This window comes from Bidens hawaiensis, unplaced genomic scaffold (assembly GCF_021521415.1).
Source record: "Bidens hawaiensis isolate Kalapana, Puna unplaced genomic scaffold, B.hawaiensis_p1.1 tig00000512_1, whole genome shotgun sequence".
Taxonomy (NCBI): domain Eukaryota; kingdom Viridiplantae; phylum Streptophyta; class Magnoliopsida; order Asterales; family Asteraceae; genus Bidens; species Bidens hawaiensis.
Window position 1 is genome coordinate 4,575,273 of NW_027491033.1, and position 14,724 is coordinate 4,589,996.

Consider the following 14,724-nt stretch of genomic DNA (forward strand, 5'->3'; position numbering starts at 1 on the left):
CGATCAAGCGTGACCGAATCTCCTGAAAAGCTGCTTCCGCTTCTGGTGTCCAGCGGAAGTGCGTTTTCTTCAAGCAGTTTCTCAATGTTGACACGAAAGGAAACGACTTATTCGCATGGTTTGCCAAGAAGCGATTAAGTGCGACTAGTCGTCCATTCAGTGTCTGAGCCTGTTTGATGGTGGTAGGTGATTCCATTTTAACAATGGCTTCGACCTTTTCAGGGTTCGCTCTGAAGCCATCTTTAGTAACAATGACTCCCAAGAACTTCCCTTCTTCCATCCCAAATGAACACTTGCTCGGGTTGAGCTTCATGTTTATTTTTCGGAGCGTGTTGAAAGTTTCTTCAATGTCTTTCAACATCGCTTCTGGCTCGAGGCTTTTGATGACCAAATCATCCATATAGACTTCCAAGTTTCTCCCGATTTGGGCATGAAACTCTTTGTCCATTAGTCGTTGGTACGTGGACCCTGCATTCTTAAGTCCAAATGGCATCATTTTATAACAAAATGTACCATCGGGCGTCCGAAATGCGGTTTTGTCCTGGTTATCTATGGCCATGTGGATTTGATGGTACCCCTTATACGCATCCAAGAAGCATTTAAGGCGAAATGGTGCCAACGAATCCACCTTGAGATCAATTTCTGGTAACGGATAACAATCTTTGGGGCATGCTTTGTTCAAATCTTTGAAATCTATGCACATGCGCCATTGTTTGTCATTCTTCGGTACCATTACGGGATTTGCAACCCATGTTTGATATCTACTAACGCGTACGATGCCTGCGTCAAGGAGTTCCTTGACTTGGGTTCTACACGCGTTAGTTTGTTCAGGCCCCATTACTCTGCGCTTTTGTACGACTGGCGTAACAGCCGGATCGCACTTGAGCTTATGCTCCGCCTTACTTCGGGGTACACCAGTCATGTCAGCTGGTGCCCACGCAAAGATGTCAGCGTTTTTCTGCAGTAAGCGTTTGAGTAATGTGCGGGTGGGATCAACGATTGTTGGTCCAATGGTAACGGCCTGGTCGGGGTATTTGCCATTGAAGGCCCATTTTTCCGGTTCAGTGATGGTTGGTTTAGCCTTTTTCGGTTTGGGTTTAGATGAGACAGATGCAATGCATACCTGGGGAATGCCAGAGATCATCGCTACACCCTCAGCTGTTGGCCATCCCATCATGCCGTGGACTGAAGATACCACGGCATTGAATCTTGCCATCCCGTCTCTTCCGAATAGGATGTCGTACGTGTGGTGTGGCTTTTTCATCACGACAAAATCCACGTCTTCTGTGCGTGAATGATTCCCATCAGTAAGAGTAACGGGGAAAGATAGGATACCCAGGGGGGTTTCTGTACTGCCGTCAAACCCTTCCATTGAAGCGTAGACCGTTTCCAAGCGTTCTTTATCTTCATCATCCAGCTTATCAAAGAACTGCCTGTACATCACTGTCGACGAAGCGCCGTTGTCAGCAAGAGTGCGGGAAGTGATGTAATGCCCCAGCTTGCTTCTGATGACGATGGGGCCTTCTTTGCTGGGGCCTCCTGGCACTCACGGGAAGCGCACCTCAGCTTCCTTCCACGCGCATGGTTCTGTCACTCGCCTTTTTCTTCCTCTGACCTTAACATTAACCATGTTGATGCTGATGTCGACGAGCTTCCGTCCGTTACCTCTGTACCGGTTGTCATTCCTTCCTCCCTTCCTGATTGATGCCACGAGATGTGCAAGTCTTCCATCCTTGAAAAATGTCTCATTAATATCCTTCAAGGATGTGCACTCTTCAGTACCATGACCCTTTGTCCCGTGGAAATCACAGGATTTGCTTTGATCCGCATTAGGTTTCTGCCGGATCAATGGGGCTTTTGGCCATGGCAATTTTTCCGTGGCAAATATCTCCGTGACGCTCTTCGTGAGTGGCGTCCACCGGTGTTTTCGGTTTGAAGGGTGTGTGTTATCCCTTCCGCCAACAAGAGGGCGAGAGCTGGATGAGGTGTCAAAGTTTACCCTTGACTGCCAAATACCTAGCCTCCTCTTTTTGTTCTGCCGGGCGATCCGGACATTGTTCTCTCTTGTCCTCTGCGTGTAGAGGTGTGTACTCTGGGGAAGATCCCTTCCCAGTTGCTTTTCCGTCTCGGCAAAGCGCTTTGCCGCCGTCATGATGGCATCCCAAGTTGATGGCATGCCATCCTTACCCGTCAATGTGCGGATAAGTTCTGGGTATTCGGCGCCTTGGATGAAGGCGGCGCGAACCAGATCCTCACTTATGTTGCCGAGACTAAGCTTTTTGGAGTTGAAGCGAGTGATGAAGTCCAGTAAAGATTCATCCTCCTCTCTCACGCAGTTGAGGATCGTCCACTGCTCTTCAGTGTACTTCCTCTGTTGGCTGAAGTGCTGGCTGAACTTGTTCTGAAAGTCCGCCCAGTCATATATGTGGTGGATCGGTAAACGATCGAACCATGCCCTGGCCGCTCCGACCAGAGTCATTTGGAACATGTAGCACCACGTGGGTTCCGTCCAGTTGCTGACGGTAGCCCCCGCAATGAACCTGTTCAAATGGTCGTCTGGGTCGGATAGACCATCATAAGTGCCAATGTTGGACATTTGCTTGGCACTTCTCGGGGCGATTGCTTCCGCAATGTCCCTTGCGAATTTTGACTTTCCTGCATTTGTAGCAGTTGGTCTAAAGGTCTTGGAGAAGTCACGCGGGTTTCTCTCCGCGATTGGTTTAAAAGCTTCCCCAAAATTCCTTTTTGGTTGGACGTCCGTTTCCTTACGCTTCCCTTTCGCCTTATGGCGAGGGTTCGCGTCGGTATCGGACTCCAACTCGTCGTCTGAGTACTCGCAGTCACTGCTCATATTGAGGTGTTGGCGAGTACTGCCGAATTCGTCGGCCTGTTGAGCTGAACGCAAGCGTTCATCCAATTCGGCTTGGAATTCTCTTTGCCGTGCTTCGGCCCACGCCTTCACTTGATCTAGTGTTTGGCGAGGGACCCTCGTTCGTTTTTCCAGCTGGGTATCGGTGAACCCCAGTGGAATATTTACTGCACTTGCCCCGGCTTGGGTAGTCGGGGTAGTGTTCGTAAGGATTGTATAACCGCCGGTGTTCCCCCCAGTTGCTGGGGTTGTTATCGGGGTTTCTTGGTCGGTTACAGGCATTTGGACCGGAGTAACGTTAACCATTTCTTCAGAAATTGTGAAAAAACTAAAATAGTTCTAGCTTTTATGCACGGATGGCGCCAATGAAGAAACACTAAGTGACCCGGTACAGATTATAGATAATCTGGGGGTTAAGTAATGTTTCCCACGGATGAGATCTAGCTGAGAAGGCTGTTCTTCAGGAGACCTGCAAAACAAACACCGTAAGCTCATCACTGAGAAGGGGGGGGGGGTTCCTCCTTGTGACCACCCTCCGGCGTGAGAATCAGACTAGGTTGCTCTGAATATAAGTGTATATTAAGATATTGCTAGATAACTGGATAGCAGATGATCTTACCATTCCAAGTTGTTGGAGTATTTATAGCCGAAGGTAGGTTTCCTAGAAGGTACAGCCGGCTGAATAGTATTCCTGTTCTACCAACAGTGGACTATGCACAGGCCATACTGGTTGGTGGGTAGGTTACGGCCAACAGTAACAAAGTCGGCTGCACTATTCCACCAACTGTAGACTATGCACGTCCCACCTACTGTGGATTGTACGCAGGCCATGCTGGTTGGTGAATAGGTTACGGCCAACAGTAACACTATTCCACCAACTGTAGGCTGCGCATGCCCCACAGTAAGGGTTGGTGAGTAGGCAGCGGCTAATAGTGACGAACAGTACTAGAGGGTGCTCCTCCTCGCACTGTTGTCGGTGAGCTGTCACCCTGTGATTGGCTCATGGGCTGTTCTGGTCAGATCGTCTGTCCTATCCATACCTTGGTAGGTATAGTACAAAAGATCTTTCAGAATCATACAGACTGGCTCATTTAGGCGGGATTGTTCCCGCCTTGCTCATTCCTTCATGTGACTACTGAAGTATCTAGTGTCTTGTGCGTGTAGCCCTGCTGTCTGCGGGTAGCCTTCCCTGATGGCTTGTATCCGCAACTGCGGGAACAGGCGGGGTACCTTACCATTGGGAGGCTTTCCCTGCGTGTACAGCTTGCGTACTGCGCGTAAGGTTCTCTGAGCATGGTGGGTCCTGCGGGAGCAGATGGCCTTTGCGCAGACGTCCCTGTTCAAGGTTAGTCTTGCGGGACCAACTGGGCTCTGCTGGGACCTACCTCTTCATGTAACATAGATTTTTTTTTTCTTTCCAGACGCTACCCACAATTATCCTCATTTAAACTGTCTTCCATTCCGACAACTCTCACTCGAAAGATAACTTCATGGAAGGAAGCCTTCCCAAAACTCCGTGCAACTATTGCTAAACTGGCTTTTGAAGATTGTTTGGTTATAAGCCTTGAATGAATGGTTATCAAACCTTTAGTTGAAAAAGCCTTGCACCAAGCTATTGTCGAATAGACTAAGCACTTGAATCTTGAAGGTATCAAACATAGAGTATACTTAAGGATTTGAAGTTGAAATACATCGAAGGTATCAAACATAGAGTATACTAAATATACAAATTATGAATTTTATAAACAATTAAACTATTAGTATTAGTTTTTTTTTCAGTGTTTCATTGAAATCTTATAATTAAAATTGCTTAGTTTATAAAACTTCATGAAGTTACAAGTATTTATTAAAAAAAAGGTTCATAAATAGCCAATATCAGTCTTCTTAAAACATAAAACTAAGATGATAAAAAAAACATTTTTATTATATTTTTTTAACAAATTTATATTACTTTTTAGTGATCTGTGTTTATAAAATTAACTATTTTTTTTAACCCAATTATCAATTTAACATCATTACTATGAACATAATTACAATGAATGAGGTAAAGAAAGTAGCAGCAGTACGAATTACCAATAACAATGGAAATGTTTGTGGATGAGAAGCAAGATCTTTTGGCCAGTTACATTTTCTTCTTCTCAACATTTTCACTTTTTATATAAATCACAAAAGAGATGATACATGCTATGATTAATGGAATGAAATTGTTACGCAGATGCAGCGCGATCTTTTTCGATCATTGATTTGATGTAAAACTCGCCCGCTTTGTATGATGACCTCACCATAGGGCCTGATGCTACGTATCGGAATCCCTGCCATAAACAAAAAACCATAAGACGATTTAAAATCAGGTCTGCCCAAATTCTATCGCTTTATCATGAAATCGACCAAATTCGCACGATTTATTGGTTAAACAAATAGCTTCCTTTTATCAAGGACCTCGCGATTTTAATATGAATTAACTAAATACCATCAGATCACCGCGTGTTAACACCAAATTATCACAATTTATATCTTTATATATTATTATTCTTATTATTATCATTATTATTATAAGTTGGGAATAATTGACAGAACAAACATACCCGGTAAAATCACACTAATTCAGATCGAGGTTTAGACCGAAGATAAACTACCCTACAGTTATTACCCTGATTACCCTAATAGAAACTTGGTTCCACTTGAACTGGAATTACCCAAATTAGATTAAAGTGGCCTTATAAAATAACCAAACTACACACACGCTACATTCTACACCTAAATGGGTATAAAAAAATAGGTGGGCCCACAAGAGAATTTTACAATGTTTGTAAGGCTGAGGGGTGTGGGGGGCTCTAATGGGGGCTTTAGTGGGGGCTCCAGCCAATAATATTATGACGTGTGGCAGAGAGAGAAACTAGATAAGGGGGTGTTGGAGCCCCTGGTGTGGAGGGGCTCCAGCAGGGGCTCCAGCGAATTTTTTTTTTATAAATATATTCAAACAACGTATTATTAAAAAAACTCATAAATTATTAAAAAAACACACATTAATAAAAAAACACATTAATATCTAAAAATAAAATAAAAATAAAAGTACTAAAAAAAACATTATTCTTATTCTTCGGCTTGGTCTTCTTCGATCAACCTCTTTCGGATACGTTCCTTTTGCTTTTCCATTAGCATTTGATCGACCGGATTTAGGTTACTGAAGTCTCTAGTAAGGAAGTCCAAATCTCTCATTCGACTTTTTTCCTTTTTGTCATTAGAGACCACCTCCATGGTTTTGTTGAATTTATTGAGGGATTCAACAAGATTGGCGATGTTTACGGCTTCCCCCTCAGCCGGTTTTTTCCCCTTGGCGTCCCTTCCCAATGGCCGCCTCCTCGGCAGTGAAGACGTTTCCTCCTCCGCAATGTTTAGGTCGAATCCAACGCGGCAATCCGACCCGATTGAAGTGCTATACGCTCCTGACGAACTAGTTTTAATCCGTTTCGGCCGTACTTCCGCATCAACGTCCGGCGCCACTAGCTCAACCCACTTTGAACACCTTTTCAACCTCTCCCACAACTTTAAATCGTCCCACGTCTTCACCGTCCCATACCTCCGCAAACACTCCTGCTTCCACTCTTCGACCGTGAAATTGTAAACCGCCAAATCATCACTGCCACTTGGTCTCATACGACCGCTGTTCCTGTTGAAAAGATTAGTAAACAAGCCGACAAATTTTCTGATTTCGGACCACCGACCCGAAATCATATCGGCGTTCCGCTCTGTACTCCCAACGAGCGTATAGAACGTCTCCCTAACCTTTGTCCAAAATATCCTGCTCTTTTGGTAGTCGGCTGCAAAATGAATAAATAAATTAGATTTCCATTTAACTTTTTTATTAAAAATCATTTTTAAAAACGTTAAAACAATTACCGCAACGCCGATCCTCAGAAATGACTATCCAAGCCCGACACAAGGCTTCCTTCTCATCCGATGACCACGGAGTGGTTTTCCGTTTCGTCCTCGGAGTCGAAGCCGGTCCCGACCCGTCCGTTGCAACTTGTTTTTTCTGGTGGACGCGTCTTCTTGGTCCCGTAGCTTCACCGTGTGATTCTTGTGTCTCCGGAACAACAAAGTTAGGAGACGGTTGTATGTTGGATGGTTGAAAGCCGGATGATTCTTGCGGCTCCGAATAAAACATCGGTTGGTGCGGTGACGACCATAAATCGTCGTCAATATAATCTGAATCTAGGTTTGGGTACCAATTTCCAGCCATTTTTTTAAAAAAAATTTGGGAAGTTGGGTTGATTTTGGGTTTTATTTTGAAGTTGTGGTGATTGATATGGGTGAAATGGGGTATTTTATAGATGAAAAAAAGGTTTTTTTTTAATTAAATAAGAGCCAACGGCACTTTGAAACACCACCAACGGGTCTTTGCACACTCCCCTATGCCACTTTATGCCCTCCTCTGCCGCTAACCCCATCACGCCTGCTTGGATTTTCGTGCTCGCGCCCCGTTAGCGCCCTGGCTAGCGCCTGGTGGTGTGGTGGTCGCGCTTGGGGGCGCGAGCGGAGGGGCTCTAGCGCCCCCGTTGAAGCCCCACACCCCTCAGCCTAACAATTAACAAGGTTTAACTGTTAAAAGTGTTAGGTTGAGGGGTGTGGGGCTTCAACGGGGGCGCTAGAGCCCCTCCGCTCGCGCCCCCAGGCGCGACCACCACACCACCAGGCGCTAGCCAGGGCGCTAACGGGGCGCGAGCACGAAAATCTAAGCAGGCGTGATGGGGTTAGCGGCAGAGGAGGGCATAAAGTGGCATAGGGGAGTGTGCAAAGACCCGTTGGTGGTGTTTCAAAGAGCCGTTGGCTCTTATTTAATTAAAAAAAACCTTTTTTTCATCTATAAAATACCCCATTTCTGAGGATCGGCGTTGCGGTAATTGTTTTAACATTTTTAAAAATGATTTTTAATAAAAAAGTTAAATGGAAATCTAATTTATTTATTCATTTTGCAGCCGACTACCAAAAGAGCAAGATTTTTTGGACAAAGGTTAGGGAGACGTTCTATACGCTCGTTGGGAGTACAGAGCGGAACGCCGATATGATTTCGGGTCGGTGGTCCGAAATCAGAAAATTTGTCGGCTTGTTTACTAATCTTTTCAACAGGAACAGCGGTCGTATGAGACCAAGTGGCAGTGATGATTTGGCGGTTTACAATTTCACGGTCGAAGAGTGGAAGCAGGAGTGTTTGCGGAGGTATGGGACGGTGAAGACGTGGGACGATTTAAAGTTGTGGGAGAGGTTGAAAAGGTGTTCCAAGTGGGTTGAGCTGGTGGCGCCGGACGTTGATGCGGAAGTACGGCCGAAACAGACTAAAACTAGTTCGTCAGGAGCGTATAGCACTTCAATCGGGTCGGATTGCCGCGTTGGATTCGACCTAAACATTGCGGAGGAGGAAACGTCTTCACCGCCGAGGAGGCGGCCATTGGGAAGGGACGCCAAGGGGAAAAAACCGGCTGAGGGGGAAGCCGTAAACATCGCCAATCTTGTTGAATCCCTCAATAAATTCAACAAAACCATGGAGATGGTCTCTAATGACAAAAAGGAAAAAAGTCGAATGAGAGATTTGGACTTCCTTACTAGAGACTTCAGTAACCTAAATCCGGTCGATCAATTGCTAATGGAAAAGCAAAAGGAACGTATCCGAAAGAGGTTGATCGAAGAAGACCAAGCCGAAGAATAAGAATAATGTTTTTTTTAGTACTTTTATTTTTATTTTATTTTTAGATATTAATGTGTTTTTTTATTAATGTGTGTTTTTTAATAATTTATGAGTTTTTTTAATAATACGTTGTTTGAATATATTTATAAAAAAATAAAAAAAAAATTCGCTGGAGCCCCTGCTGGAGCCCTTCCACACCAGGGCCAGGGGCTCCAACGGGGGCTCCAACACCCCCTTATCCAGTTTCTCTCTCTGCCACACGTCATAATATTATCGGCTGGAGCCCCCACTAAAGCCCCCATTAGAGCCCCGCCACACCCCTCAGCCTTATAATCATTTGAAAAGATGCTAATCTGTGTGATGGTTAGTAGGTTGAGAGACTGCTTCTCCTAGACAAGTGGGGACGTGGGGTAGTGTTTTATGACTTTCTTTTGCAGGTGATATGATGGATGTTTGGCTTTACTGAAGTACATTTGTTTGTTTGTTCGAGCCGGGGATCTCACTAGAAGCAACCTCTCTATTCCAATGGGGTAGAGGTAAGGCTGTCTACATCTTACCCTCCTCAGACCCTCCTCTAGCTTTGCTATTGGTGAGATTTACTGAGTACGATGACGATGATGATGATGATTTGTTTGTTCCTGGTTTTCAGGTTTCACCAAATGAAGTTTCTAGGTTGTGGTACAAAACACATTAACATACATTTAACATCTAAATAGTAATAATAATGCAATAGTAATAATGTAAGTTTTTAAAACAATAATAACTTTAGAGGCTTAGAGCTAATAATGATATTCTAGAAACTCCTTTTGAGTTTGATAAATAACTTTGAAATAACACACACACACACACACAAAATTAAACAAAATAATAATTTCAAGTTAATAGTCTTTTAGTTTATAAAGTAAATTTGAGAATTAAGATAACTTGAAATATTCAAAAAGAAATCAAAACCGAAAATTTATTAATAAATAAAAGGATCAACTATGAATAAAATAAAATATTGATGTGTGATTGAACACAAAAGTTCAAATGGGCCACATTATTTACCAAATTGATGGAAGAAATTGTTCGTGATTGGACACATTATTTATAGTCCAAAAACCAAAGTATTCTCCTATTCATTATTACACTACAAAAAACTACATTTCTCTCTCCTGTTCAATTAGTTAATATTAGTTTATACCTTTATCATTACAGTTTTCTCTTTCCTCTTCACAACCAATTCAACAAATATTAAAAAATAAATAGGGACAAACAAAGTTTCACCAAATTTACAAAAAAAATCACTACTTTTTCTCCCTCCACCCTATAATTTACACTCACAACCACTCAAAACTCACCCTATAATTTAAAAACTCTCCTCACATTAATATAGGGAATGGGTTGGGAATGCTCTAATAGTAGAAAGTATGAAATGAATTGTCCTTGTTACCGTATGTCCCAAATTTAGTACACAACACACGCATCCTCTCTTGCGTTGGTGATCGTCTAAATATACTTATGTTGATTAATAAAGTTTTTACATTTTAAATGCATTCAAACACCATCCTAGTTGTGATAAGAAAGCAGATAGTAGTGAGCCTTGAAACTAGGTTTTCATTCCAAGGGTGAAGTTTGTAATTGATATTTCATGTTCTGTAACTAATTGCATTTGACCAATAAATTTTAAATATCTTTTACCTTTAGGCCTATAACTCCAATATAAAACCGCTTTAAAGATCATCTTTCAATATATGAATGCCATATAGGCTTGTGCAATTCTAATTCATAGATTATTAATGTTTTTATCTCTAATGGGTGATTTTGATTTATATACTATCTCTATTCTCTAATTGTTCAAATATATAATTAAAAAGAGTTGGGTCAGACTCGAGCAAAAGTCACCCCAAAGTACATTTTTAGACCTCCTAAATTGCTTCATGCAAAAAACTAGATTAAAATTGTCATAATATAACTTTTTAATCATACTAACGTAGTAACACACTTTCATTAAGAGTCAACGAAAACCATACCCCTGTATAGATATACCCATTTTGACCCATTACCCGAACCCGCCCAAATTGATAACAAGAGATAAAACATACCATTTCCATGCCCAGTAATCGGTATTTCTCAAATGCTTGTGGTGTTATGTACTCTGAAACAGCCATGTGGCGTTTAGAAGGTCGCATATACTGACCAAATGTCATGACATCAACACCAGCCGCCCTCACTTTCTCCATTGTACTCACTACTTGATCTGGTGTTTCACCGCAACCCAACATTATAGATGTTTTTGTAAGTGTGCCAGCTGGCGCATACTCTTTTGCCTTCATTAAAACATCCAAAGATTGCTTAAAATTAGCACGGTGATCTCTGACTGAACTCTGAAGCTCTTCAACTGTTTCAATGTTATGAGCAAATACATCCAACCCCGACTTTGCAACCTTTTCTACACACGACATGTCTCCTCGAAAATCAGGAACTGCATAATTAATTCACAATTAATTACCATAATAATAATTAGGCCTGTAAACAAACCGAATGTTTAGTGAACCATTCGGAGGGAAGTTAATTTATGTTCGTTCATTTAATAAACAATCGAAGACGAACAAAACCTTTTGTTCATTTAGTTAAATGTATGAACACATGTCTCATTCGTTCATTAATGTTCTTGAAAGCTCGTATAATTAATAAACAGACAAAGATGAACAAAACTTTTTGTTCATTTAGTTATATGAACGAACGTGAACCAATGTCTCATTCGTTAATTTATGTTTTTGAACGTTCGATTATTTAATAAACGAATGAAGATGAGCAGATCTTTTTTTTTCATGTAGTTAAATGAACAAAGTCAACAAACATAAACACATGTCTGTTCTTTCATTTATGTTTCTTTATTACATTTTTTCGTTTAAGTTCATTTATGTTCGTTAGTTTACGTTTGTTTGTTTGTTTGTTTATATCTTCATTTAATTTGTTAGGCTCATTACAATTTAATTTAGTTTTATGAAATTCATATATTTTTTATTACAGTCTAGTTTAGTTTTGTTGATCTTTTAGGCCCCACAAATTGAGGTTCATGTTTACCTTTAATTGTTTTTTTGGTTAGTCATGTTTGTTCATCTATATTCACTTATGTTCGTTCGTTTAAGTTTTTTACATTAACTGTTTGTTTATACTACTAACGGACAAACACGAACAAGAAACCCCCATTCGTTTAATTGTTCGTATTCGATCATTTGTTCAGTTAAAGTCAAATGAACAAACATAAACAAACACAAACAAACACAAACACGTTAGTTTTCTTAACAAACAGCCTCGAGCAAGAAACCCATGTTTGTTTAACCATTCATGTTCGATCATTTGTTTGGTTAAAGTTAAATGAATGAACATGAGTGAACACAAACACGTTGATATTCTTATCGAACAGACAGAAACAAGAAATCCCCGTACGTTTCATTGCTCGTGTTCAATCATTTGTTCGGTTAAAGTTAAACAAACAAACATGTTCATTTTCTTAACGAACGAACACAAACAAGAAACCCCTGTTCGTTTAATTGTCGTGTTCGACCGTTTGCGCAGTTAAAATAAACGAACACGAAAATGCAAAGTTTGTTAGGTTCGTTTACAAGCCTAGTAATAGTAATAGTAATAATAAAAGGAAGGCATTAATACCCAAGGCTTCAATGAGCATAGTGGGCTTCAGTAATTTCAATTTCTGAACGGTTTCAGCAAAATGACCGCTTCCTTGGTCAGATAAATCATCACGGTCAACACTAGTAATCACCACATAATCTAGACCCCAAGAAGCAATTGCTTCAGCAACATTTGAAGGTTCGTTTGGGTCAGGAGGTGGCGGAGTGCGTGAAGTCTTCACATTGCAAAATCTGAAATAATAATAGTACAGAGTATAACTATATGTAATTAGATTGAAAATAAATCAAGTGTAACCATATATGAAAAATGTTGACTAACACAAATACAAGATCAAATTTACTGAATGTGTACTTTGCTTCTTGTTGACATCAAAATTGGTTAGGAGATAACTTGAAACCAAAACTGGTTAGGACTTAGGAGTGAATTTGGATAGTTTAAAAACACAAAACTTTACTCTCTAATTGTTAGAAACGGAAAAAACTTGAGAAAAATAATAGGTCCATCATGATTTAATTATCAGTACAGATTTAATATGGTTATATCTCAAACAATAATCTACTTGTTAAGATAGTCACTACTTTTCTACCATCAATACGATAGGTTTAATACTTGATATCATATTTAGTATAAATAGTTTTAGGAAAATCAATTATATTTATTGTTAGATAAGTTGCAGTTTTGTTCCTAATACAAATTTGTTTGACAATATTAATAGGCTAGAAAGCATGGGAGTGTGTGCATTGGTATTTCTAAAAGTATTATATGATCATTGTGGTACACATCTGTACATACAGCCATGTTGAATAAAGAAGAAAACAGAATTTACCTGATTACTAGTTTCTAATCTAACACAATAACAATTGAATTAACACATCCACAACTACAACAATTAATCAAATTTTCAAATCAACACCAAAAACGATGAATTTACCTGCAACCTCTGGTACAAGTATCACCAAGTATCATAATCGTGGCAGTGGCAGTGCCGGTTTCGCCACCGGACCAACACTCGCCCAAATTAGGGCACTTAGCCTCCTCACAAACCGTATGCAGCTTCAATTCCCTAAGCTTCTTCTTAATATGCGTGTACTTCTCACCACCTGGAATCGACTCCTTCATCCATTTAGGCTTCGGCAACGGCTTCTTCTTCGTGCCGACCTCAACAGAATACTCCTCATCGGATGACAAGCCGATGAAATCGTTCAGAGTGGGCGATTCAGCGGCCAGACGGTTCCGGAGGTCCGCTAGGGTTTTCGGATGCTGGATTTGAGACGAGAAGGTTCGAGATGAGATTGAACAGAGGAGATTGGAGGTGGTTAGGGTTCGTGAGAGTGATTTGAAGCGTGAATGCATCATGGTGTTTGTTTATGTGTTAATGGTGGTTTTGGAACGGGTTTCAGTTGAAGCTGCATTGAAGATGGGGATCCATTTGCCACGGGGATTAGGTAGTCTGCTTATTTTGACCACATAATATAATAATAAAGTGAATAATACAAGGGAAAATTCTCAAAATAACCTAAAAGAGAGAGAGAGAAAAAAATCCGTCAAGATTCTCAAAACAACCCAACAAATATGTACTAAGACGACGAGTTGGGAAAATAAACGACGAGACTTTTTAACCAATCAAAAGTTGACAACTGTAAAGGTTCTGACACACTCTGTTCCGTCCCTATTTTTAACTTAATTAACTTTTTAAAAAACTGTCTCTCCAGACGATTTTTTTATGTTGTCCCTTCATATCATTATTATTCCCAACTTCATCTTCATCCTCATCTTCTTCGTCTTCGTTCATATCTTCATCTTCATCCATAAAAATTAACCTTAAAAACCCCACCTTTATGGCTTACCACTCTATTCCTCTTAGGAATAATAGGATCGGATCTTGAAGCCGCCCGATGGCTATATTGTCTTACATGGAAGTTCATCAAGTACAAAGCAGGGAAGCATGGCTAGACCTATTGAAGAACTCACTAAAAAGATTTGCTGGACATTTGTAGCTCAAGAAGAAGAAACTTTTATATGGCAGAAAACTATTGATCCCCAATGCTACTCATCTGGGTAACATTATTATTATATCACATTTAATCTTAGTTTCCTTAAAATTTCATAAAAAAATAAAAAAACAAGTTAAAAGCATAGTATAGGGTTAGTTTATATGGTCGTTACCTAAGTATACAACTCTATTTGTAAAGGCCACTCGTAACCGGATCCGTATTTCTTCGGTCTTTTGCGGGTCGGAGGAAATTGAGGTAGACCCATTTGAGGATTGAGGTTATAGACTTGAGAAATGATATTACACTCCTAAGAGTAATAGAGTGGCAAGCCATAAAGGTGAGGTTTGAGGGTTAATTTTTATGGATGAAGATGAAGATATGGATAAAGATGAAGAAGATGAATTTGGGAATAATAATAATAATATGAACGGACCAGACGATAAACATAAAAAAATCGTCTAGAGAGACGGTTTTTTAAAAAGTTAATTAAGTTAAAAATAGGGACGGATCAGGCGAGTTTTTTAAAAATCTCGTCT

At 40.6% G+C, this 14,724-nt stretch overlaps 1 protein-coding gene across 1 annotated transcript; it reads right to left on the minus strand.

The window, feature by feature from the left end:
- Positions 1-4,909: 4,909 nt before the first annotated feature.
- On the minus strand, positions 4,910-13,550 carry LOC143634543 (lipoyl synthase, mitochondrial-like). The gene is made up of 4 exons (XM_077102588.1): positions 13,126-13,550; positions 12,213-12,424; positions 10,640-11,019; positions 4,910-5,181 (listed from the first exon to the last, which is right to left on the minus strand). Exons 1-4 carry the CDS (start codon positions 13,548-13,550, stop codon positions 5,077-5,079), a joined length of 1,122 nt encoding a protein of 373 aa, XP_076958703.1. The 3' UTR covers positions 4,910-5,076.
- Positions 13,551-14,724: the final 1,174 nt, after the last annotated feature.

Excerpts from the sequence above, each read along its gene's own strand:
- LOC143634543 (XM_077102588.1), bottom strand. The coding sequence starts at position 13,550 with ATGATGCATTCACGCTTCAAATCACTCTCACGAACCCTAACCACCTCC. Across the intron at positions 11,020-12,212 it reads TATGCTCATTGAAGCCTTGG|TTCCTGATTTTCGAGGAGAC; the intron begins GTATTAATGCCT and ends TTAATTATGCAG. Across the intron at positions 5,182-10,639 it reads GATTACTGGGCATGGAAATG|GGATTCCGATACGTAGCATC; the intron begins GTATGTTTTATC and ends TGTTTATGGCAG.